The 26,430-nt window shown below is 39.1% G+C and overlaps 1 protein-coding gene across 1 annotated transcript in view; it reads right to left on the minus strand.

Moving 5' to 3' along the window:
• Positions 1-3,142: 3,142 nt before the first annotated feature.
• LOC128739772 (transcription factor mef2A) overlaps positions 3,143-26,430 on the minus strand; it is a 48,130-nt gene continuing 24,842 nt past the window's right edge. Inside the window, exons 3-4 of the mRNA XM_053835276.1 lie at positions 24,091-24,274; positions 3,143-4,681 (exon numbers count right to left, since the gene is read on the minus strand). Coding sequence (XP_053691251.1) covers positions 3,143-4,681; positions 24,091-24,274 — 1,723 coding nt within the window. The remainder of the gene's footprint in view (positions 4,682-24,090; positions 24,275-26,430) is intronic.

Below are 26,430 nucleotides of genomic sequence, written 5' to 3' on the forward strand. Positions count from 1 at the left end.
GCCGTAGACGAAGCCATCCAGCATATTTAGCCTTAAAGCTTTATAAAAACTTATGAACATAGATTTTACCAAATTTTTTACTTTATTCCTCGAGGAAATATAAGCAATACTTAACTTTACATTTTGCAACTATAAATATATACTGCGTATTTTTCCTCCTCTGCATTTTATTTTGAATTTAATTTAGAAATTATATAATGGTATTACTATACTCGTCTCGTTTATTGACATACGCGCAAACCCGAGTTACTTTTTGGACCCGGTGTGATGGTCTCTAATACGGAACGTATGCTTCAAATCTGTAACATTGCGGGACGTCTGGTATAACTTTAATAAAAACTATTATTACCCTATGAATACATGTAACTCAATACATTTTAGTATGGACCTACCGGCAGCGGGCTGGGGGGAAATTAATTTTGGATTTCACTGTGGCACAGTGGGCGCATGATGTATTCCGAATAAATGGGCAACCTCGTTCGGGTGCATCGCGGTTTCCGATCGCCGGTGCTGTCCCCGCAGTTTCGCAGCTACCCACTAATAATGGTGGCCGGACGACGGACGGTTTTCGGACGGAATGTAAATTCATATTGCACATCGATAGCGGCCGATTGCGTCAAGAGTGGACACGCTTTGAGTGGCGTCGCATCTACGGTTGGAGCGACAATCGGATTGTTTCGGATAAAATTGAAATGCAATTATTGTATTGATATTGTTTCTCTGTTCGATATTTTTATTCTTCCTGCTTTTTATTGTTTTCAAACTTTTCAATAATATTAATGTACATAAATTTAATTAAAAAATTCATTTTGCTGCCCGGGTGTTGCATTTTATACAATTAAAACGGTTTTTATCAAGCTTGGATTGGTGAAAATTACATGGATCGCCGATAGCTTAAAATGGATTGAATGGGGACGATAGCATTCACTTCCCGTTACAGAATTGATCGTAATAATTAATTGGAAAATTAAATGATTCTATGGTACTACGCGGGCAGCGAGGGGACGGTGTGCAACCTGTGCGGTTGGCAAATTAAGCAGCTCGCAAAAACTCAGCAGAATGTGAAATTGAAAACCGACTAGTTCATTGAGTGTGATTCTCATTTGCCATTTGTTATCCTACTATGATATTTATTTTTTTTTGTTCTTTATTTGACAGTATCAAGAGTTTTTTTTTATTTCTATTGATCCTACTCTGTGAATCGATTAGTTTGTTGTTATTGTACTGAAAGAGTTTTATGTACAGGAATTGTAGAATGCGCTATATGTACAACAGATAAGTTATCAATTTTAGTTTTGCTCTAAGAGTTCTCTAAAACTGTATATTCGATCATAATGATATGATGGATATTTGTCTTAAGTGTAGGCGTGTGAATAATCCCTCATAGAATGCTCTCCTGATTGCACTTCCGGCAAACTGCGAAGGTCTGAATCTTGTTTTTTTTTGTGAAGAATGACAGGTACGGGTGAAAAGATAGCGGAACTGCTGTCGCAAGTCGGAGCTACTGTACCGTGGATATGCGCACAGTCTGATGATAGAATAATGAAACTTGATTGTTACGAATTGACGGGATTACTATCATTCGACATAAATATATTTATGCATAGTTTTTACAGAGGACGATTTTATACACTTTACACATTTTACAGTAAGACCATGATTGTGATTTGGTTGAACTAATTTTTATTTGATTTTCTGTCGCTAGAAGGGAAATTATTGGCTGGGAGGGCAATAGGTGTGATGATTTGACAGTCTCACTCACGTACACACACAGGTTTATGTTTGCATCATACACATTGGCTGCTAAGTTTGCATGAAGCGATGAACAAGAAGATGAACAATGCAATGAACAAAAGAAATAAACCTCGCTTCCAATATGGGAAGGCCTGGTCGAGATAATTGCTCTGTTTAGTTTTTGTGTGTTTCGCACGTCGCTCCTCCTAGAGTCCGGACGGCTCCGCGCAAACCAAAGAGGCGTAATGAAATGGTAATGAAAAAAATAAAAAAATACATCCACAAACGTTATACGTTTCTACACGCACCTGTGGGGAAACACAACATGTTGTTGGCCGAAACGAAACGAACATGATGAACGTTAACTTTTTATTACAGCCAAGCAGATGAATGGCCACAGACAGTAAACGGCAAACGTGAGGAAGAAAACGAACATTACTATATAAATAAACATGGAGAGTCTCCCGAAAATGGCTCCCAGTTTATAGCGAAATATCATTCGTGCCGGAATGTCATGGCCTACTGTGCGTAGTTGGTAGCTCCAATTGTACACACACCTGGACTTGCGTGCAATGATAACTGTCAAAAAGTAGAACAGGTTTAACCTGAGAGGTTTAACGGCTCTATATGATAGTAGTGGAGTTGGAAAATGCTGACTATGTTTTGTCCCTTTACAGTTTGGATCTTTTCCAAGTGAGTTCGTTTATAGTTTAAATTACAACCGCTAGAGTACGTTCATTTTTGACTTTAAACAGGGTTTTGGTTTTTCTTCCTATAGGAAAAAAATTCTTCGAATTAGGATTCATATTTGTGCTCTTAGATAGGTATCATTCGATCTCATCTCGATTGCTTTGCGATAAAAAAGTTAGCTTTCTGTCTACTACTTATATAGTTACTGTATTATCGAAGAAGATTGGCGCGATTTGAATAAGGGTTTTAATGTTGCTACGTACAGGGGTAATCTTAACGTTATTTGATAGCTCGATCGGGTATCTGTTTATCTTTCCATTTCGCTGAAGAGTCGGTGAAGTTAAGAGTAAAACTTAGCTTAGCAAACAGTCTTTGTCTGGGGTTCGATTGGCAAATGGTAATGAGCCAAATGGTTGATATTACGCAACACATCGCAGCTTACAAAAGACGGAAACGGCTTGCTCTGAATATGACTGTACACAGTGATTTAAATAAGTCCGAATAGGGTTGTTGTTTTTTTCTGAAAGTTTCTTTAAAATTAAAATCACAATTGTTTCTGCTTATAACCTATCCGCTCATGTATCGCACACTCACACTTTAGGTGCACAGGGAGATTTTACTTGAGCCCCTGATCTCAATGATGACGCCCGCCTTAGATAAGAATCTTGCCATAAACGAGCTGCGAAACGAGTGTTGCCGCCGGAAGGGGAATTTTTTCTCAAGAATCCGCCACCGCCTGCGGTGGTTCGCTTCGGGACGGCGGCGGTGGCGCCTGATGTATCTGCTGCTGAGGTGTCAATCGATTCCTGCACCAGCCGGTGCTGCGATTCGAGGCCTGCGTATGCTGACTGTAGCCCGAATCGGACCCGAAGCTGCTGTCTCGCGAGTAGATGGCCTGTTGGCTGGCTGCTGACCCGTTGCCGCCATGCGTGCGAAAAGTGGTGAAATGTGGCAGAACGTACGGATAGGGAGGACCGGCACTTCCGCCACTGCTGCGGTCGCTGTACGATAGACAAGCGTCATAGATGAGGCCTTCGTGGAAAACCGGCTCGTGGTAGATGTACTGCGATGGGTCCTGCGTGGATATCACGGCCAAGTTACTACCGTTGTTGTTGTTGTTATTATTGTTGTTGCTGCTACTGCTGTTGTTGTTGATGTACCGTCGGCGATCCAGCGAACGAGGATTCGTCCGCGATCGATTACTTCCGCTCGATGTGTGATGATTGTGATGGTTATTGTTGTTACCGCCAGGATACGGCGGCCGCCCGTTGCGGAAAATAGTAGACACACTCGGGCCACCGTTGTGGATTGTCGCACTCGATGCGGACAACTGAGCGTTGATTCGATTTCGTCGTTCAACGGGATCGCATTCATCGTCGATTGTACTGTAATAATTACTACGGCTACCGTTATTATTCAGACTATTGCTATTCAGAAAGCTATTATTGTTGATGTTGTTTAAGTTGTTAGGGGATCCTGTGCCGGTAGCTGCTGCTGCCGTCTGGTAGGACGGTGGAAGCGTCATCATTGCCCTTTCTTCGTAGCCTGTCGGCATTAGGCGCATTTCGCTCGGCGACTCAGCCGACGATAGGGGATTGTTAAAATGCTTATTGCCTCTACCACTTCCGAGTGTCGACGGTTGTTTTCTAGAACGAAACAGACCAGTGCCCCCGGAACAATTGGTAGCGGCGTTACCACCACCACTGCTCGTTTGATTGTTGTTCGTTTTGTTGCTGGCAGTGGCGTTATTAATGCTATTGTTGGCATTGTTCCCGCTCGCACTACTTGCGCAGTCCGTGCTGGAGTTGGAATTTCTATTGTTATTACCACTGCTGCTACCACCGGCAGCACCGCCGCCCGCTCTCAGGTTATTGTCATTGTTGGATGATGACGACGACAGCAGCGAATTTCGCTCGGTTCGATTCCGTTCCATGTACTGGTCCGTGTTGTTGCCGCTGTTTGTTCCTGCGTTGCTGCTAGCGCTACGGTCATGATAAATTGTAGCCACCGTTGTGCCACCGTCGGAGGAGGATTTATGAAATGACCTATCGCCCGGCAGGCTCAGTTCATCTTCGGCAAAATCGTCATCCGATTGGACCGGTGGCTCTGAATCGGTGTCCCGGGGATGCTCCAGCTCTTCGTACACGTTGTCGTGCGATCGGTACGGGTCCGGGCCCGGCGAGGAGCAGATGAACAGTGGCGGCGACCGGGGCATCGGGTAACCGCTAGGATAATGAATCTGCTTCGGGTGGTGGAGCTGAAAGTGGTAAAAAAGCGGAGAAATAAAGAATAATCGTTATTAGAATAATGCGTTTCCGGAGGGTTAGAGTGCTGATTCTTATCCGGCACTTAAGTACGAGAGATTTTCACACCCCTGAACAAAGCACAACACTGACTGGGTGTGGAGAGCCTAGCACTTGTGGTGGTACTGAGCCTGGGGCAAAATGTATGGGAAAGGGAAGGATTTGCTCCTCGCAGCCAGCTGAATGCTGTGCTAGAGTACATAATAAAATGATGAGATATGAGGTTGTAAAGGTGTTTTTGTGTTGCTTATAATAATGAAATGAAAGCAAACCCTACACGCAAGAGCTGTTCAAGTTTTGATCTGATTGTGTACAAAAATGACATAAGCAGAAATAATATATGGCGAAAACAATGTATTTTTGAAAACTGCAGGAAATAATCGAAATATAAATATCTGTGATAGAATTACATTTCGAAATTCACATAATAAACATTTAACACGATTTTCGAATTTGTTATTAATTGACACAAACATCCGACCAGATTTTAAAAACGCGATTTTCGTGAAAACTAATCAGGCTTCGAATGTTTATACCGAAAGTATCAAAACTTAACTAGTTTTTGTAGGGAACGATTGTATCAAAACTTAACTAGTTTTTGTAGGGAACGTACGAAGTTACTAGGGGTAAGGACGAAAATGATGATATTTTTTGTCAAAAATGATGATGAAAACGGGACAATGAGAAGGATTATAATGACCCAACCGATGATAGTGATGATGGAAATGATGATGGTTATGATAAAAATAATCGTGAAAATGGCGAAAATAATGACTATAATTACGAAAAGGATTATAAAAATGACAAAAGTGATGATAATGACGAAACTGAAGATGATGATGAAGACAAAAAATTGATGAAAATAATGTTTTATCAAGATAATTTACCAGAAGAGTAGGAAAGGGGATGAATGTAGGGAACGTACGAAGTTAGAAGAATTAACGTAAAAATAAATCTAATGAAACTAAATCATTTGTTTCAGTGTAACTGAAATTGCTTTGCATGTGTTGCGAGAATGTGTCATACGAACGGTAAGAGACAAGCAGAGCAATCTTGAATCGCTCAATATGAGACTCACGTATACTGACACATGGCATGATAAAGCTTGCTCTAAAAACAAAGAGTCAGTTTTTGGACGAACGTAGACGTTTACGGACGTTGTTCCGTGTTCCGGAGGGCTCGGTCGGAGGCAACCGAGACAGACACTACAGTTTTCATAAAAACTATGCATTTATTTAGTGAATTAACGAAATAAAGGGTGGAACGGTTAAACAAATTGGTTCAATATTCCATGTTTTGGTCGGCTATTGTTTGTAATCGAACTGAACTTTTCTATTCAGTTGTTAAATGTTATAATAAATTTTCTTACGTGTGTCTCAATTTCACCTTCACCGATTCAACGATTTTCCGGTCGAAATTATTAGGAAAGTTGATTTACAAATTTAAGCTTTCGTTGGATTAGATGCAAATAAACATGTTCTATGGGTTTTGTAGCATTGATAGAAACTTACTATGCTCAATAAGTGAATAAAATTGGGTTTTTATAACACAAATTGCCGATAAATTCGTTAGTTCAATCAGTGGAACACCGAACGACACTCCTTCCAATTTTATTGCATACGTTCTAACCCCTTTTTTCTGCAACGCGTATTTGATAGTTCACTTCACTGCGGTGTTGCTTTTTGTTTATCCGTATCGCGATTTTTGCCATTTTCACCATTTGTTGCCAGGTTCGTAATGGTTGTTAAGGTAATCCTGAAGTATATGTAAGTGATTTTGTCCACACATAAAACAACTTGGCAATTGTAGTAATGAGGAAAAGTCAAAATAAAAGCTGAAGGTTATTTCAGTGTGCAATAAAACGTATTTGATTCGGCGGTTTACGTTAGGAATTCCACACAGATGGTTATGGGAACTAATTTTATATTAGTCTATAAGCATAGTAAGCGGTTTTGCCAAAAAATTGATATTATTTGTTCAAAATCGTCAAATTACTTTAGACGAGTGCTTAGCTGTGCAACAATCGGCTTACTGTTTATTCTCCACCTCCAATTTCAAAAATACTCGGTGTCACTTCGAATAATTTCAAAAACCAGAAAACATTTCAATCACCTTCCACCACATGTGACGGCCGGCCCTATGTAACCAATATACTCTCACACATAATTTGACAGTGCCCCGATATGATGGGCGGTTCGATGCTAGGCCCCAAACAACAATGGCCGTTCTACAGAATTTCAATGAAGTGATTTCCCATCCAGTGCTTTTGACGTTTAGATTTCAGTCACAAAAAAATGGCAACAAGCCGGGGGGCCTCACTTTCTGTGGCAACCCAGAGTATCTGGCAACCAAGGAGGAGGAAATGTCAACAAAATGTTAAAAATGGAAACATGAAGCAGGAGAATACAACAAGCCAGCAACATAAACAGTGCAAAAGTTGTACGACCACACCGCATGGTTAAAATAGTGCTACATTATTAAATTATTAATGTTCGTATAGCAAGGTCATAGCAAAACATTCTATTAAAAAGACTGGGATCTGACAAATGACAAATGATTTTTCGCATCAGACATTCCTCCCTTTCCAAAAAAGAGTTTACGTTTATGATCGCGTACAGTGTCATATACAAGTAAATAAAATATAAAGTAAATAATGTTTTTTTACATTGTCTTTTTATCGATAACGATGAGACAATCCCTTAATATCAATATTGCGATTATTATCTAAAATTTTTCTTTCGTAGGTTTAGTTGTGCGCCTAACAGTTGCGCGCAGCTCTGTTCTGGTTGCTCGCAGTCAAATTATCTCTTTTACACTCACACGAAATCTCGTAAGAAACTGTCAACGCAAGAGTGATGAGAAAGGCAACAATATTTCTCTCTCGCTCATCAGCTGAATGCTAGGGTAGCTTGCTTCGTGTTTGCCCGTACAAACATGGACAAATTTTCACAAACGCAATCTGCATTTAAATTTTATCATTTTCGGTTAACGTAAGACATTGTAACTGTGTTGTTTGTAAGTCTGTACGTAATAGAACAAAACAAAAGTTATCTAAGCAAAGAATAAGAGCATAAACATAGAAAACTTACACGTGCTTACACTGTCAATAATACATGATTTACCTTTGCGCACAACTATACAAAGCTGAAAAACGAAATATTATCTCGGGAAGCACAATACCAGGTAATATGTATTGTTTGCTTTCACCACAGACTAACAGACGGGACACTCGCGTTAATTCCATCGTCCAATCAAAAACCACTCATTTTTTAAAAAAGCATGATTCGCAACATGACCACACCGCGGCGCGCGAGTGTTGTTTCGAGTTTTCAGTATAAAACCATACAAATGTAAAAAACTCTATAGCGTAAAACCCTGCAAATGCAAGCTACTCCGCAACATGCATTACAGAGGGTGCTAGTGTGCAAGCAAAATGTGTAGGACGATGGTTTTTAAAGGATTTTCTTCTATGTGTCATGTCAGTTCGTCAGTGCTTTCAAGAAACTCAAATTATACAGGTAATATGTAGTTTGAATGTAATTCGCATCAAAGATGGTTCTAATGCTGTTTGTTTCTATGTCGGGAAAGTAGACGAACTCATCCAGCCCCCTGTACGAAGGAAGTTATGTAGGGTATGTTGCTGCTTCGTCGTAATTGCCTATTCCCGTCCTATCCAACACAAATCATTAAAAATATCAGCATTTTAATGACACACAATGCAAAACTAGTTATTCTCTAATATTTTAGTTTGTTGTCTTTCATACTTATCACTAATCCACCTCCGATTTGTCAGATGTTTCAGCATGAATAGGGCATTAATGAAATTAGTTAAAGATAAGCTGTCATCTTGGATCACTGGACCACATATTTTGGCTTCACTCAAATTGTATACAGATGACAGTCTTGCCTGTACGTTGGAGAAATCAAGTATCAATATAATTGATACGTTTTCAAAACGTTTGTTTTCGCCAAATTAAAACAAGAAATTCATCGGGTGCACAACTTGAGAATATGCAAAATTGAATTGAATTATCAAAAATTAAAATTGAAAGTAAACTCGCATAATCTGAACTAGGTGTCATTCATATTACCGAGGGTGCATAGTGTTCTAATTTGGGAATCACCGCCAGCAGTCGAATAAAAAAGATTTCAAAAAAGAGAGGCTGAATTTAATTTGTTTCCTTTTCTTTACTTAGGAAAACGTGTTTCAAACAAATTTTCATTCCAAACTTCTGAAAAATTTCAAAATATGTTTATTTTGTTTGTCTGTTCGTAGTCTTTATGTGATAAAAATTATACGATTGCGTTTCCTTTGTTCCCCTTTGAAGCTTGATTTTCTTGAACATTTACTTGCTTCGAAAATTCATTCTCAGAAACCAAGCCCAGTCGGAGAGTAAATTGTTTTATGAAAATGTTAGAAAGAAATTTTCCATGAGGTGGACTTTCATTTTTTCAAGTTGCCGAAAATTTTACCAAAAAACTTTTACCAGATATTTTTTTCTGAATTGCTAACATCGTTTGTTTACATTTTCATGAAACATTTGGTTCTACGTTGCTTGGTTTAAGAGATGATAATTTTGGAAAAATTTTGTTGATATCCGAGAAAAACGGAAAATTTCGGTTGAAGCTTTATGGGAAAATGAGAGAGTTCAATCTTTTAAAATAAGCACTACTTTCGTTTAGGAGTCCATTAACGATGCTCGTATACAAAACTTCAAGAAATTCTGGAAACCATCGGTTTACATCTTTCTATAAAGTCCAATTGTTTGCAGTCCTTTAACTTGTCAAATGGATGAAGGGTACAAGTCGTAACAGAAATACCCGTATCTGTGGAGGTCGCATAAAATATAATACATAGAATTAAAAGAAATGTTTTTAAGTTTTGATTTATCCAATTGATTAGCATTCAAAAAATTTATAAATTCATATGTGAAAATACATGCTCCGCGTTAAATATTAGTCTTAAAAAAAAGATTTCCTTCACTGAAGACATGTTGAAAGTTTAATTTTAGCCAGAGACGACCAAGTTGAATCGTTTACTCAATTTCACGAGAAATTGCTCACCTGACAGCATGAAATAATAATTAAAGAATCACAAGTTCTAGTAAACTGATAAAATATGTAGTCTAATGACGACCTCTCTCATGTCCCATGTGGATGTACACCTTGAAGTTTTTAAATGATTTAAAATCACCTCTGGTACAACCCGGTGACGCACTGCAAAGGTCACATTTGTGGAAAATAAACAGATACTTATTTTAGGTTTCAATGAAAATTTCCACCCTTCTGGCAGAGAGAAACATCCCAATAATGTTAGCGAAACAACAGACAACCACTGGAGCTTATGTCTGTGTACCGTAATAGAATATGTATAGTTAATATGCAAAAGCACTATATGTACAGTGTTAGATCGGTTCTGGCCGGGTAGCAGTCGTAGTCGGTTCGCGGGAGGAGCACAAATCAACATGAAGCATAGACAATGAGTTCACTATCTTCATTCTATAGAGCGAGCGTTCGCATTTCCCGGTACGGAAGGCCAAGGAGGATACATGTAGGTTAACAATGAAGAAACAAGCACTTGATGGCCGCCACAGTGTGTGGGGGTACACCATCAGGGTTTGAACAATGGAAAAGAAAGCACAGTCAGTTGTTGGAGTGGGTACACACACACTTCAGTTTTCAGCTACAACCAGGCTTGAAAAATGGGAATAGCTCCAGACGAAACTGGCAGCCGGGCGGGTTTCGTGTAAATAGAAGAGTATACAAAAGGTAGAGCTTTAGAAAGATCATGATGATCAAACATCACTTGAGCCAACAACAACAGCCCGTTTGAATAACCAAAGTATCAAAATAACAAAATAAATACACGTAAAGAGATACACCGTACTATAAGCGCAAACAGCCGCGTCCAGGGAGGACAGACAGGTCAGTCACAACTAAGCGCGCAGGTGGCGGGGTATCAACTCTATGGGACCGAAGCGCACCCAGACGACGGCAGAAATACCACCCAAATAGTGGCCCGGACTGGACTCGACTTCCCGCGCCTTCTTTCTGGTATGTTTCTTCCCGGGTTAATACGCGAGGATGGATGTGATTCCGCGTCATGGTCTCGGTGCCGAATGGGATTTCATTTCGCTCGGCGAGGCCCCCTTCTGAACTCCGCCATCGCCACCGCGCCGCCGGTCGGTCGCTCTGGCGGCGGTCCGTGGTGCGGTGCGGCGCAAGTATGTTCACAAATGTTTCGAGTATTTACACCCCTCAACGGGGCCATTATGCGGATGGACAAAGTCAAATATTATCGCTAGCTTGACTCAGAAAGCACTAGCCATCGAGTGGTTGTAGTCTGTCGAAAGTTTAGAGTTTTTCGTGTTGCTTGGTAAATATGATTAATTCAGCTTGGTGATGAGCCGTATCCGAAGTCATCGGTGTGAATGGAAAAGGGTGTTGGAATGTAGCGAACCGACTCGTAACAACTCGACGTCAAAATGGTTATAAAACATGTTTTATTTAATACACGATTGTAGCAACTATCAGCCAGTGTAGCTGTTCAGATGTATAATAGTTTGAAGGACCCTTCTAGCTGCTTGCACGGGTGCACTCACAGCCCGACCTGGGCCGGTCATGTACAACAGGCATTGGCGGGGGTATTATGTTTAGTTAACATTAGAGCGAGAGGTTTTCCATATTGTTTGAAGCGATAATTGCTGTTCAAGCATTCCTTTCAACTGTTTTATTGTATTGCAAATAAGCCATAGTATTCCTGTTGTAGATATAACCTACTTAGGACATTAGCAATAAGACGATCGCAAAAATTTAGATCACAAGCACTACGAATTGGCTTGCAATTTACAAACACCACTCGTCGCTTCCCGACAGGGATTACATAAAGCCTGTTCGATTTATACCTGACAATGTCACTTTCGTTGAATTCATCGTATTCATGTCATGCCCAACACAACACCTGATTGTTCGTTCCGACATCTGTACGGCACTCGGTGTCTACGATTGTGTATGCATCCCTGATGCTGAGACCTGAACAAATCCCTCCATCACAGATCTGAATGAAATCGAGAGCAATTGAATGAGATTAATTTCCTGTCGCGTACCGACCGCTCACGCAGATAGTAGGTACAGTAGTCTGTTACGTAGATCGGTGTGTAAACAGGTAGAGGGGCTCATTTCCGGAATCATTCTATCCCTATGCTGGAGCATTGCTTAGTTCTACTCTTAGTATTGGAAGTAACATGGCCCAACAGAAGACAGTTATTAAAACAATTATTGCTCACATGTGCTTCAATCGAAACTTGTAACATGAACGATGGACTACGAACGATGACCATCTGTAAGATAGGCCGACAATATCGTCACTTACTCCCGGTTCGTACAAAAGGTAATCCAATTTCAACAGAAAATCTTGCACAGGATGTTGAACTGAGGTGACAACAAAAGCCGACGACACACATTCGACAGGCGGATGGCGGCTTTTTCTTCTCCGGTGTGTTTGCGTGCTCGCAACCACTCTCGGTACAGTACCACCGTAGCATAATACCGTCCGCCTGCCTCAACGTAAGCACTGTCAAAATGTTTAGACAAACGATGTCAAAACATATCATGCACCAGTGGAAGGACAATTTGATCCGCGGATGTTTTGCGGGCTGAAACCACATACGGTATTGTCTGTGCCGAGCGATATTTCCTTTTCTACATATAGATATTCATCTGGTAGGCTGGGATGCTGTGCCTACATAATAGTGTCTGGAAGACGGTATAATTTTCTTTACCCTTAAAGTTGTCCATCTGAAGTGGTATTATTTTCAGTCAGTTCAGTATCCAGAGTTCCGGAGCGAAATAATCGAAATGACTGCTGCCGAAGAAATATGCACTTTAGGGTACTTTGCTTTTAAATTCAACAATCGGCTCACATTTCGTGATAAAAATTGCAAAAACAAAAACATAGGATTTTGACCGATGTAGTGCCGAATGCAGCCTTGTAAGGAACTATACACATGTATTTTTTGGAAGTAATTTTTAATGAAACTTTTTCTTAGAGGAGCAATCCAACCAAATTATATTCTGTGTCGTGTGGTAACTTAAGACGGCGAGGCAACTTGCCAAACTTTCACGCATTTGCGTATGGCAAAGATAATTTACTGAAACACAGAAGAAGATATCAAGTGGTAAATCAACTTTTCAAAGTGCTGCTTAGTGTCCAAAGTGACCACCAATTTCAACTTCAATTTTAAATCCCATTGAGGTCCAATTTCTCGTCTCCAAAGTCTCTCGGCTAGGCGGTGTTGCTAGATGGTGTAAGTAGGATTGTTGCACTAGTCCCGTAACTATCCTGTACTTACTCTAATAGCCGGCTGTGAAGTCTGTCGATAACGAATGCTAGGTAGAGCCACTTTAAGTCCAATTCGGCGCATAATTCAACGCCAATTTCACCTTTGATTTCAAATTCAATTTAATCCAATTTCAACTCCGATTTGAAGTCCAATACCAACACTACTTTGAAGTGCAATTTCAAGCCCAATTTTAAGTTCAGTTTGAAGATCAATTACAATTGGTACAATTTCAAGCCCAATTTAATGTCCCATTTTTAAACAAAGTCGAGTTTAATTCCAGTTTCAACTCCGATTTGAAATCTAATTTCAAGTCCAATTTTATTAACGACGTCCAGTCGTCAATTTCAAGTCAAATTCAATGCAGATTTCAAGTCTGTTATCAAGTCAAAATTCAAGCCCAATTTGAGCTCAACATCTAGCAAAGCAAAGCAAATTCTAGGTGCTACATTCCGTTATCGAAACTTGACCGTCTGTTTTATACGACAAACTTCGCAACCAGCTGTTAGAGTACAGGACAGTTGTAGGGCCAGTTGCTACAATCCGCTTGACTCTAACAGCCTTTTCCAGTCGAGATTCGAACGTACGACGACTGGCTTATTAGGCCAGCATCATACCTCGAAGCCAACTGGGAGGGAAGCTTAACATGTAGTCTAATTTAAATCCAATTTATGTTCGACTCAAAATCCAGTTGCAACTTCCAATTCAGGTCCACTTTGAAGTCCTATTTTTAGTTCAATTTTGATCCAATTGCTAACAAAACTTAAAGTTCGAATTCAAATCCTAATGCAAATATAATGTCTAAACTAAAGTTCAATTTTAAGTTTGCTTTCAAATCCATTTTAAATTTCACGGGCGGGCTCGGACTGGAACACAAATCTCGTGTTCTCTGTAAAATTTACTGTAAAAAAAGTACTAGTAGTGGAACTCCGAACTTTGGAGTTATTGACCTAACCGTCTAGAATTTTTACAATAAATAAATTAATTACTTCAAAAGTTCCGATATCCTACGATAACTTGACAAATTTTTGGCCAAAACTTACTTTTGAAAGGCCGGTGCCCCATCTTCTGTTTGGTCTGGGAACGCCAGTGCGCAGTAAAATTTTGCTCGAGGATCGTGAAAATCTCAAAATCCCTTTCAAACGGAACCCTAACCTCGAGACGTCACTTAATGTCGCTTCTAATTTGTCCCATTTTAAGTCGGAATTCAAGTCTAATGTCTTACTTAAAGTCCAATTTCGTGTCTTATTTAATTTTAATTTCAAGCCCGATTCGAAATCCAATTTCAAGTCTATTTTCAAGCCCAATTTCAAATTTAATTTCCAGTGCATTGTCAGTGCAATATGATGACCGATTGAGATTTAACTTGAGGTCCAATTTAATATCTCATTTTGAAGCCAATTTGAACTCAAATTTAAGACCAAATTAATCCTCAGCTTAATACCCGACTTGAAGTTTAATTTAATTCCAATTTTATCTCCGATCACAACCACAAGTCAAATTTTTGTCCCATATAATGTCTAACTTCAAGTCCAATTCCGTGTATTATTAAATTTCAAATTCAATTCCTATTTGAAATTCAAGTTCAAGTCTATTTTCAAGTCAAATTTGATGTTCAATTTCAACTGCAATTAGAAGTTCGATTGATATTCAATTTCAAGCCGAATTTATTGTCTTATTTCAAATCCAATTTCAAGTCTATTTTAATTCCAGTTTCATCTCCGATTTTAAATTCAATTTCAAATCTGCTTTCAATTTAAAATTAAATTTAAGATCTAATTCAAGCTCAGCTTAATGTCCAAATTGAAGACTAATTCAATTCCAATTTTGTTTCTGATCTCAAGCCAAATTTGAGTCCAGTATATTGTCTTACTTCAAGACCAATTTCGTGTCCAATTTAATTCCAATTTCAACTTTGATTTGAAATTCAATTTCAAGTTTCAATCCCAATTTCAACTTCAAGTTTCAAGTTTGAAAGCCCAATTTCAACTGCAATCTGGAGTCTGATTGAGATTCAATTTCAAGTTCAATTTAATGTCCCATTTTAAGTCTATTTTAATTCCAATCTTTAATCTATAATCCAATTTAAGTTTAATTTCTAGTTCAATATAATGTCCCAATTTTGTGTCTTATTTGATTCCAATTTCAACTTGAATTTGCAGTTCAATTTCAAGTCTAATTTCAAGTCCCATTTCACGTGCAATCGGACTTCAACAATTGAGATTTAATTTCAAGTTCAATTTAATGTCCCATTTGGATGTCAATTTCAAGTCCAAGTTCAAATTGGGATATCATTGTAATATTCAATCTTAAGTTTAATTTAATTCAAATTTTATTTCTTATCTAAAGTTTAATTTTAAAGTCCGAGATCCAATTGCAAGTCTAATTTAATGTACCATTTCAAAGCCAATTTAAGGTTCAATTTTAAGTCCAAAATCAAACCGAATTTAATATCCACATTCAAGTTTTTTTTTCCTGCGACCAGTATAGTCGATTCCACCTTAACTTGATTTACCTTACCCACCTATTCCTCACTGCCAGTACTATCCCATATTATAGCCGTCCCTGGCGAGGACTCATCCGTTCCTCTGACCAGTACACTTAACTATAGGAGGGACTTTTGCACTGTCAAGAGGCTTCAGTGGGAAAATTTAGAATTTAGCGTGAAGGAAGGGTAAACATTCAAGTTGAACAAGTCCTATTTGAAATCCAGTTTCAATTTCAATTCTAAATTGAAATCCAATTTCATATATGAGTAATTCTCGTTGAAAAGGGGCCACTACTCACACGAAGTCTTCAAACATTGGAACTTTTGTACTTGATTGGTTGAAAAATTTTTAAAAATGAGAAATACACTTTTAATACCTCGAAACAGCGGATCCCTCGTTCGCCAAGGGGCCCGACAGTTTAAAAAAAATGTCGAATTTTTAGTAAACCTTGAGATCTTTATCATGTGATATTTTCTAAATTTGCAATGAAACAACTAACAAATGCCGCGGTTGTTAGTTGTAAAGAAGAACTGGGGTTTCAAATGGAATAAAAATTTCTTGGCGGTCAACTTGAATTTGGTAGCCTTATTGGATTTAATCAAAAAATCATCATTTTTACCATTAGCCCCTCAACTGATTTTCATTTTAAGACCATTATTGAAAAGCTGAGAGAAAATACTACAAGAAACATGCATAAAATTAGATGTGCATCGGCATTAACTAAATGAAACAACCAGTTATATCTGTAGCAAGGTTCACAGTTTCATATAATTTTGTGAGTTTTTGTTTGCAAAAATTTGCTATGAAATCTATACCTATAAAGAAGGATTTCTGTCTGTCTGTCCTGTGTTCCTTATAGAATCAAAAACTACTGAACCAATCGGCGTGAAAATTTGCATGTAGAGGTTTTTGGGGCCAGGAAAGGTTTTAGTGATGGTTAGAGACCCCTCCCCCCACTAAGAGGGGGGGCTCCCATACAAATGAAACACAAATTTCTGCATAACTCGAGAACTAATCAAGCAAATAGAACCAAATTTGGCATGTGGGTGTTTTCGGTGACAAGAATTTATTCTATGGTAAATTGAGACCCCTCCCTCTTTATAAGGGGAATTGTAACTCGACCCCCCTTTAAGAGGGGGGGCTTCCATACAAATTTCCTCATAACTCGAGAACTAATCAAGCAAATGCAACCAAATTTGGCATGTGAAGGTTTTCGAGAGCAAGAAAATTTTCTATGGTGAATTAGGACCCCTCCCCACTCTAAGAGGGGGGGCTCCTGTACAAATGAAATACAAATTTCCTCATAACTCGAGAACTAATCAAGCAAATAGAACAACATTTGGCATGTGGGTGTTTTTTTTGGTGACAAGAATTTATTCTATGGTGAATTGAGACCCCTCCCCTCTTTATAAGAGGAATTATAACTCCTCTCCCCTTTAAGAGGGGGGGCTTCCATACAAATTTACTCATAACTCGAGAACTAATCAAGCAAATGCAACCAAATTTGGCATGTGAAGGTTTTCGAGAGCAAGAAAATTTTCTATGGTGAATTAGGACCCCTCCCCACTTTAAGAGGAGGGGCTCCTGTACAAATGAAATACAAATTTCCTCATAACTCGAGAACTAATCAAGCGAATTGAACCAAATTTGGCATATGTATGTTTTTGGAGACAATTTTTTTTTCAATGATGAAATGGGACCCCTCCCCACTTTAGGAGGGGGGTCCTATACAAACGAAATACAAATTTCCTCATAACTCGAGAACTAATCCAGCAAATGGAACCAAATTTGGCGTGTAGGTGTTTTTGGAGGCAAGAATTTTTTCTGTGATGAATTAGGACCTCTTCCCACATTAGGAGGGGGGGCTCCAATACAAATGAAATACAAATTTCCCCATAACTCGAGAACTAATCAAGCAAATAGAACCAAATTCGGCATGTGGAGGTTTTTGGAGGCAAAAATATTTTCTACGGTGAATTAGGATCCTTCCACACTTCAAGAGGGGGGGCTTCTACACAAATGAAATACAAATTTCCTCATAATTCGAGAACTAATCAAGCAAATGGAACCATATTTGGCATGTGGGTGTTTTTGGAGGCAACCATTTTTCCCATTATGAATTAGGACTTCTTACCTTTTTAGTAGGGGGGAGGGGCTCCCATTCAAACGAAATACAAATTTGCTCATAACTTTAGAACTAATCAAGCAAATGGAACCAAATTTGGCATGTGAGAGTTTTAGATGGCAGAATTTTTTTTCCGTGGTGTATTACGACCCGTTTCCCTTTTAAGAGGGTGGGCTCCCATACAAATGAAATACAAATTTCCTTATAATTCGAGTACTAATCAAGCAAATGGAACCAAATTTAGCATGTAGGAGATTTTTAAGTCTTGAATTTATTTTATGATAGTTAGAGACCTCTCACCCCTGTGGTAGGGGGATATGGACTCTCATACAAATAAAACAGAAATTTTTGCGAAACTCAAAAACTAATCCAACTCGAGAAATTCGAGACTCTTCCATAAAACATTAATCAATAAGAAGACCACAAAAACTATCTATAGTAACACTAGATCATTCAGGACGAGCCGGTCGCGAGTGTTGCCGGTGACCCGCCGTCGGAAGCGCAGCCCACTGGGGGGCTTGCAAAACTCGAGATAGTGACAAAGATCATCCGAGATTCATGATTTATGTACAACACAGGTTAATTTGTGGCAATACGAGTTTGTCGGGTCAGCTAGTAAACTATAAACGACACGATTTTGTAAAGAGGATGGGGGAATCATGGCGAAAACGGCGATTTTTTATAGAACTCAACATGGCCTCCAACATGACCGCCGATTTTTTTTTTCACTTCATTTGAAAGCCCTACCCTTCCTCAAGTGTAATTTTAGATCAAATTCCGAATCCAATTTGAAGTGGAATTTCATGTCCGATTTATGTCGGATACAAATCCAATTTCAATTCAAATTCAATTTTGATATCAGCTCCGATTCCAGATTTAATTTCAAACCGAATTTCAAAGCCCAACTCAAGTTCACAATCCCAATCTCAACTTAAATTGAAATAAAGTCTTACAAATACAATTTGAAGTCCACGGGTGGGATCAGATTGGGGCACATTTCTCGTCTTCTGGATAAAATTTAATGTAAACAAAAGTCTTTGTGGTGCAACTTAAACGGGCAGTATTTTTTCGGATAAGTAAATGAATGGTGTAAGAAAGATCTGTCATTCTACGATTACTTGATAATTTCTGTGAAAGCTATGGAACCCTTTCGCCGTAAAGAGAACGGTTGATATTCCATGGATCGTTGCTTTATTATACCACAGACAAACAGACATAACACTCGTTTTCCATTCTTCGTACCGATTAAATCGTCATTTCAAATTTAGGCTTAGTTGGGAATGTCTCCGTTTTGGTCAAAGTGGCGCTTTTTGACGAAAGAAGGGGAATTCCCCATAAAAAATACTTGCTGCTTTTCGAAGGATACCCATGTTGCTATTTGATATTTGGGAATGTCGATCATAGATGGTGCTAGTGTTCAGGCTAAATGTGAGGTACGATAATTTTTGTAGATTTTTCTTCCAAGAGTTACGTCTGTTTGTCTGTGATTATACGTAAACATCAGCAGGTGGTCCGCCACCTAACATAAAGCACTAACTCTTCAATGAAGTTAGCAACACTCTCTCAGAATCAAATGATGCTTTGTGAGAATTTGTTTAATTAAGCAAATTGAATTTATTTTTCCAAAAGGAATGTTAAATAATTGTTAAAAGGAACCGAATTTTTCCTTTTTTTAGAAAAAAATCATTTTAAAAATAACAATACTTTTGAATACCCATAGAGTGACCTATAGAAAATAATCTGAAGTTTCATAACCAAATTATATAAGTACTATGTTTGAGCACCCTTAGTTAACTTAATCATGATCAAAAGTTTCAACACTACCTATTCAATCTCCCTTATCTAATATATAATTATGCTATCAACATCTTTTCTTTTGATAGCAAAGGCCCTTTTCTTTCAGTTTTATATGTTTTGTTGGATATGTTTTGTCTTGCTTGCTAACTATCCATACAAGTCATATACGAATGAAAATATCTAGGGGTCAGTTCCGGCGTAGTAGTTAAATGCTCATGTGAATGCTCACGCCTCTCACGCCGAGGACCCGGGTTCAAATCCCAACCCCACAGAAGTCACGAATGACCCAAGCTACTTAAAGTGACTATAATCTAACAAAAAAAAATTAAAATATCTGATAATCAAAATAAATTCTCAACCAGTGATATTTCCAAATCCGTGGTGCCCCATCTGCCCTGGCAGAAATAAAAATCTTTTTCGTCTGCACTTTTGTTTTAAAAATGCTGTATCAATATCTGTACCGTCATAAATATTAGTTGTATAGAAAAAATTGATTTGCTTGCATTAAAAATATGCACTAGTCTCAAATTACTCATTTGTTTGAGGCTGTTTGCATATATTTTTACTAAACATAGACCCAAATACGACTTCTTTTGTTTTTATTCGTGTCAAGAGTTGTTTCTCTATTGATTTCATGTAGGGTAAGACGTGGTAAGAAGGCCCGGCGGGGTAAGACGGACCACATCGATTTCGAATAGAAATCCTTAATTTTTTTTGCAATTACGCTACCGTACCTTCTTTGTTAACGTATTTGAATACTTTCGAAACACTCTGTGGTGATCGGCCACACGAAACGTTAAAATTAGAATCACAACAAACTATTCGACCGTCGTTATTTTGTGTGATCTAATTTTAGCAACAACAAAGTTAAGGGAATTTGCAAAACAACAGAGTATTTCGACGTTTCTTCGTATCGCTGACGTTTGTAAAACGATTCCTGTTTTGTGTGTGATGAAATAGGTATGTAAAATTTATGTAAATTTCACGGCTTAAGTGAAAAATGCAAAATGGTGAAGTTTGGAAACTAGGGGTAAGACGGGCCATTTTTCACGGGGTAAAATGGACATGCGTTGTAGCGCTAATAATGTTTAAAGGTTGTCCTGTGTGATGTTCGTTTTTGTTTGCGTAGATGCCTCGAAAGTATATTAGAAACACATCACGGATGCAGAAGACGGCGGATCAGATGAATCAGGCCAAATTAGCCATTGATAAAGGTATGTCCACCAGGATAGCATGTACCACATTCGGGATTCTCAAGACAACTCTTCGTCGGCAGATTAAAGTACGTAACGATACGCCAACAATTTGGCTCGGATCTTGAACTTGTTCAGCATTTGCTAGAACTGGAGGAGCGGTTCTATGGGCTCAGTATGATCAAAGAACTGACATTTGAGTTGGCTGAGCAGTACAACTTAATTTTATGTTAGTTACAAGCTAATTTTATGCTATTTTATGAAAAATCTTTACAAAATTCGTTTCTGTTGAGTAAATACTATTGAAGTTAGTTTTGCAACTCTCAAAACGCTTAAAAACTGCCCCGATTCGTCTAACTCCGTCATGGTCCGTCTTACCCCTTTGGTGGTCCTTCTTACCCCGCCTGAAAATTGACGCGTGATATTTGGGCGGTTCAAAACTTGGCGAAAAATCGTGAAATAGTAGGAAAATAAATGCTTATTCATGTGTGATACAAGAAAAAGCGAACTTTCGAATGCATTTTATGCTAGTAATTTAATTGCTAAGGGGGCCGTCTTACCCCGTCTTTCCCTAACAGCACTTAGACGAAAAAAATGAGTTTTTGACCCTCAGAAAAGTCTTTACGATAAAATTCTGTATCAACATAGTCGGAAAAATGTATGTCGCCAGATAAATCTGTACATATGGCAACACTTTTTCGAATATTATCGTTTATATAACAATGGAGAACGACTTGTGATGTAAGAGAAAAGCAGCTGTAACTCTACATAGATCTATGAAAACAAATTCTAGTGTAACTTTCGTTAATTTGAAAAGGTGCGTATTTCGTTTACACATATTTGCACACATTTCATAGATTTGCAGACATGTCATTGAAGCCATAAATATTCACAAAGTATTAAAAAACAATATTTGGAATTGATGGAATCAAAGATTAATAAAACCGCTACCAATTGGGCTCCAAAGTCAAATTAGAATGCTCAGTTTTTGCAGTCGTAAAATCTTTATAAATGTTTTATCCAATGTAATGATAAAATTTTTACATTTATCCGGTGTATATTCGACAGACAGTGCAAACAGTGTGAATTCGAATGTGAAAACCTCCAAAAAATTTAATTTACCTAACTTGTTAGGTATTTCCAGCTATCAGAAGTTAATCACGGGAATAACTATTTTTTATCGACTACATATGATGCAGGTCGGGTTAATTTGCTTCTCGGAATGTGGCGATGAGGATAAAAATAAAAAAAAAAATGTGACATTGCAAACTGCAAAGAATATTGATTTCATACAGGTGCAAGTTGTGAACATTAAAATAACAGTAAACAACATAACATAACCAGTTAAAAGTTTGTTATGTTTCCCAGGAATTGAAAAAATACGAATGTTGCTCTTTTGTCCCAACTCCATCGACAAGCGGTTTCTAGTATGTACATCACGCGGAACAATTCCCCGTCCCGTTTTCCTCTGGCTGTCTCGATTCAACATGGAATGCGATACCCGACGACTCGGGGCATTTCTCAGACAAGGAAATAATCCAACTTTTCATGGTAAACTTCCAGCTGCAAAAGATGACACAAACGCAGGCATTCGGTTACATCGCTCTTTGCGGATACACTACATCACACGCGGCGCGTCAAGACAGTTTGGGACGTTTCGGGTTTTAGGGGGAACCAAGCTTGACCACCGACAATGCCGGCCGAGTGAGGGTGAATGGGCAGGCACGGACAGTGCGCGGAGGGAATTATGATTGGCGTGTGACGATCAAATTTCGTGTAGCTGTGTAATAATGCTGTCAAACATGTTTATGGCTTGTACGGCGCGCGGATTGGTATGCCAACAGTCACGCGTGAATTCATCGCCGAAGCCGCCTGATTGGTAGCAAGACGAACGAAGGTTCAAGGTGTGTCCTGCTGCTTCCTGAGCGCGAGCGGTTCGGTTCGCTCGCCAAGCGTGCCAAAACTAATCAATGAAATGTGGATACCGCCTCGGATGCGGCCTGCGAAGACGCTTTGCGTCGATCTCCCAGACACTGCAGATGTTATATAGCGCGCTGAAATTAATACCATTCTGATTCATCAAATTAGAGGAGGGTAGGAAAAATTAACGAATGACTGGTGAGCATGCAATTCCTATCGGATTGCCTTTATGCCCGTTGGTTCGTTTCCGTACAGAGGATAATTAATGAGGCTCAAAGCATTCCGCGGGCTTGCAGCAAATTACAACAATGTATGCAGTTCTGGAAACGGCGTTGTTATTAATTCTATTTGAGCGCTTCAGTGTAATAATTTTGAGCTGTGCTAGTTAGTTAAAGTATAGTCATTCCCGACATCAAAAACTATAAAAATAGAAGATAGATGGTCAGTTGAGACCTCTAGCGCCATAACCGATCTCAGAGACATAGCAATGAATTGAAAAATTTATTGGAATAGGTGGAAGAATACATCAGCAATTGCTAGTTATGGACGGGTCGGATCTAACTGCTGAATAGCTATAGGCAAGGGCAAACAGAAACAGAACCCAAGACTATCCAACCTGCTACAATTTGTTTTGCGCTCAAACTCATATAAGAGATTTATCGCGGCCCAAGGGTTGTTATCCTTCCACTTCTGTCTGCACTAGTGTCCTTACTTTGGCTGCTGGTGGTGACATTATGATTATGTTTATTGTTATTATGATTATATCTAGAATCTTGATTTAGAGTCACTTCTTTCCTGGTTGTCGCTGCTGCTGGGTGCTGGTGCTGCTATTTACTTTTTTGTTTCTCTTCTTCAGTCCTACACAGTTTCGGTCGTCTGCATGAAATTTCAAGCGTGTTTTGTATGCATAATTTGAAACGGTTTAGATTGTTGCTGTTAAGAGTTTGTTCGCTGTTGGTTCCTGAGATTTCTCCGTTCGAGGCCGGGCCAGGCGACACGGGAAATCACGACGAATAAGAAGAACGGCATTTTTATAACTTCATACTATGTGTGGCACGCTCTGTCAGAATGTTGACGTCCGCAATCATGACGGCGTGGTTGGATTTGTTTTCTTTTTGATGGGAATACCACTCACTGCCGCGCACAAACAACCTGTGACAGCATCCCTTCCCAAAAAGTGAGCGAGGAGCAAAATATGTCATTTCGAATTATTCATTTTAATTTGATTTCATTTAATCTGACAAAGCAAATTAGTTTAAAAGAGGTTCGTGTCTTGCATCAGATCTTCAGGTGTGCGCGCGCTTGTGCGTGTGTGCTGTCAGGAAGGTAGGTACATGCGTTTGGATCGATACAAATATTGTCAATAGTGTTGGAAAAAGATAATCCAGTTAAGGCGAATTAAATTGGATAACAATTGAACAAGTATTAAGAGGCTTTCATTTGTTTCAGTTCGGAACATCTCTCGTATGGTATTTAGATAGAGCAGATAATTCTACATACCTCCATATTGTGATGGTGATGGTGGTGATGATGTCGCAACACCAGAGGATGGTGCCCTAGGTGCACGTCGGGGTCCTCGTACGTCACCGAGTGCGCCGTTGAGACACCTGTTGCGTCCAGATGATGTGGTGGTCCGCGGGTTGGCGTTTTGCAGGGTAGGAAGTTTTGAACTTTCCGTTTATGTCTGTTGAAGAAAATGGAGAAGAAAAAAAAGAAATAATATTAATTGCCTCATTGAAATATAATACACACGAGGAACGCGCGAGAAATTGAGTCGGTACTCGACTTGGCAACTAATTAATGTCGCCGTCGCCGTCGTCGTCATCGTCGTCGTTGTCACCGTCGTCGTAGGATAGACGGTTTTGCCTGGCTGGGACACGTGGTTCCCTCTTGCGCCAAAGACACTTCAAAGCAAGATTCTAATTTATCAGCAGCGCTGTCTTATGCCTGCGCTGCTGAGGAGATTTCACTGCAGGCTCGCTTTTACCGCATCCGTACAGTTCTCCGTGTTGTCTGGGTCGGCTTTCGATAGAATGTATGGTTGTCTCATGCGAGATAGATGAAATTAGAGGAGTAAATGAGTTTCATATATAGTCACTCTAAATTTAGTGCCTGTTTTGAAAAGGTTAGCGGAGGTCCCACGGGGATTACTAATCACATTTGGTTGACAGAAATCAATTACGCGGGCTTGGGTATTTGAGCTTGTCAGTCGGTTGCCGGGGATTGTGAAAATGTAAATAAATTGATAAATGTTGTAAGTTGAAGAAGTTCAATGCACGGATGGATTCAGTGTGGTTTAGGTGATGTTCGAATTGTAATTTCGGTACGATTAGTTTGTATAGGCTTCATACGTATAAGCTCAGAAGCCATCAATCACTCGGTTAAATGAAATAAGATATCTAATGATTCGCGTTTCTTCATTAAATTTTCAATCGAATAATTAGTCTATCATTACAGCGGCATTTCATGATCAACGACTAATTTAAATAATTTGATTTACTTTTATGTCACCGGAAGTTTTCTTTTATCGGAAGTTAACTTCTTTTTCCATATAAAAATCCAAAACTAAAATAAATAAAAGTTATAATGCTACATTTTATCAAGATTATAATAATCACAAGACATTTAGTACAAAGGGCTTTTCAAAATTAACGTATTTTTAACAATTATTAACGTACAACATTTGAAGGTTTGTTAGGATTAAGTGTTGTTAGTTTTGCTGAAAAGCGTAAATTAATTTGGATGCGTACTGCTTTCTTATAACTAGAGGTTGTTTTTACAGGGATGAATCTCGCTTCATTCCACCTAGAAGTGGAATCATTCTTTATCGTATTTGTTTTATAGCTATTGTTCTTGATTATATTTGAAGAAAATTAATACTGTTTTGAATCAAATCTGGTTTTGATACATTTGAGGTTTTTGCATCAATTGATCGTCAAAATTTGGGATACGGAAAGACTACCGGAGGAGTGGAAAAACGGAGTTATTAAGAAAGGTGATAAACTGGATTGTCAGAACTACCGAGCGATCATTATCCTGAACGGCATTCAGGCATGCAAAGTACTTTCCCAAGTCATCTTCCATCGACTGTCGCCAATAACCAATGGATTTGTGGAAAGTTATCAGTCCGGCTTCATGGAGGGTCGGTCTACAACGGACCAACTCTTCACCCCGCGGCAGATTCTCCAGAAGTGCCGAGAATTCCGAGTCCCCACGCAACACGTGTTCATGGATTTCAAAACCGCATATGATACCAATACCAGCCGTGACTCCACAAACACCTGCGGTCCAACAATGTGAGCCCCCGTGCAAAGTGCACGTTGTACAAAACGCTAATTAGACCGGTTGTCCTCTACGGTTACAAAACGAGGACACTGCTAGAAGAGGACCTATGAGCACTCGGAGTTTTCGAACGGCGAGTGCTAAGAACTTTGCCGGCGTACAAGGGAACGGTGAATGGAGGTGAAGAATGAACCACGAACTCGCGTGTTTTTGCGGCGAACTCATTATTTAGGAAGTCGTTAAAGATGGACGGATACGTTGGGCAGGACATATTGCTAGAATGCCGGACAACTATCCTGCAAAACTGGTTTTCGCATCGAATCCGGTAGGAGCAAGACAAAGGGGAACACAGCGAACGAGGTGGCAAGACCGGGTGAAGCGAGATTTGACGAGCCCTGGGTGCCCGTGAAACTGGATACCAATTGCCATGAACCGATTGAGATGGAAAAATTACGCTACGCAGGCCTTGTCATAAGGTGTAAGGTCAACTAAGTACATTTGAGATTTATTAAGGCCGCTTACTCTTAACTTTCGTTTTTGATCTTTCATCATTTGTCT

This window comes from Sabethes cyaneus, chromosome 3, assembly GCF_943734655.1.
Source record: "Sabethes cyaneus chromosome 3, idSabCyanKW18_F2, whole genome shotgun sequence".
Classification (NCBI taxonomy): Eukaryota; Metazoa; Arthropoda; class Insecta; order Diptera; family Culicidae; genus Sabethes; species Sabethes cyaneus.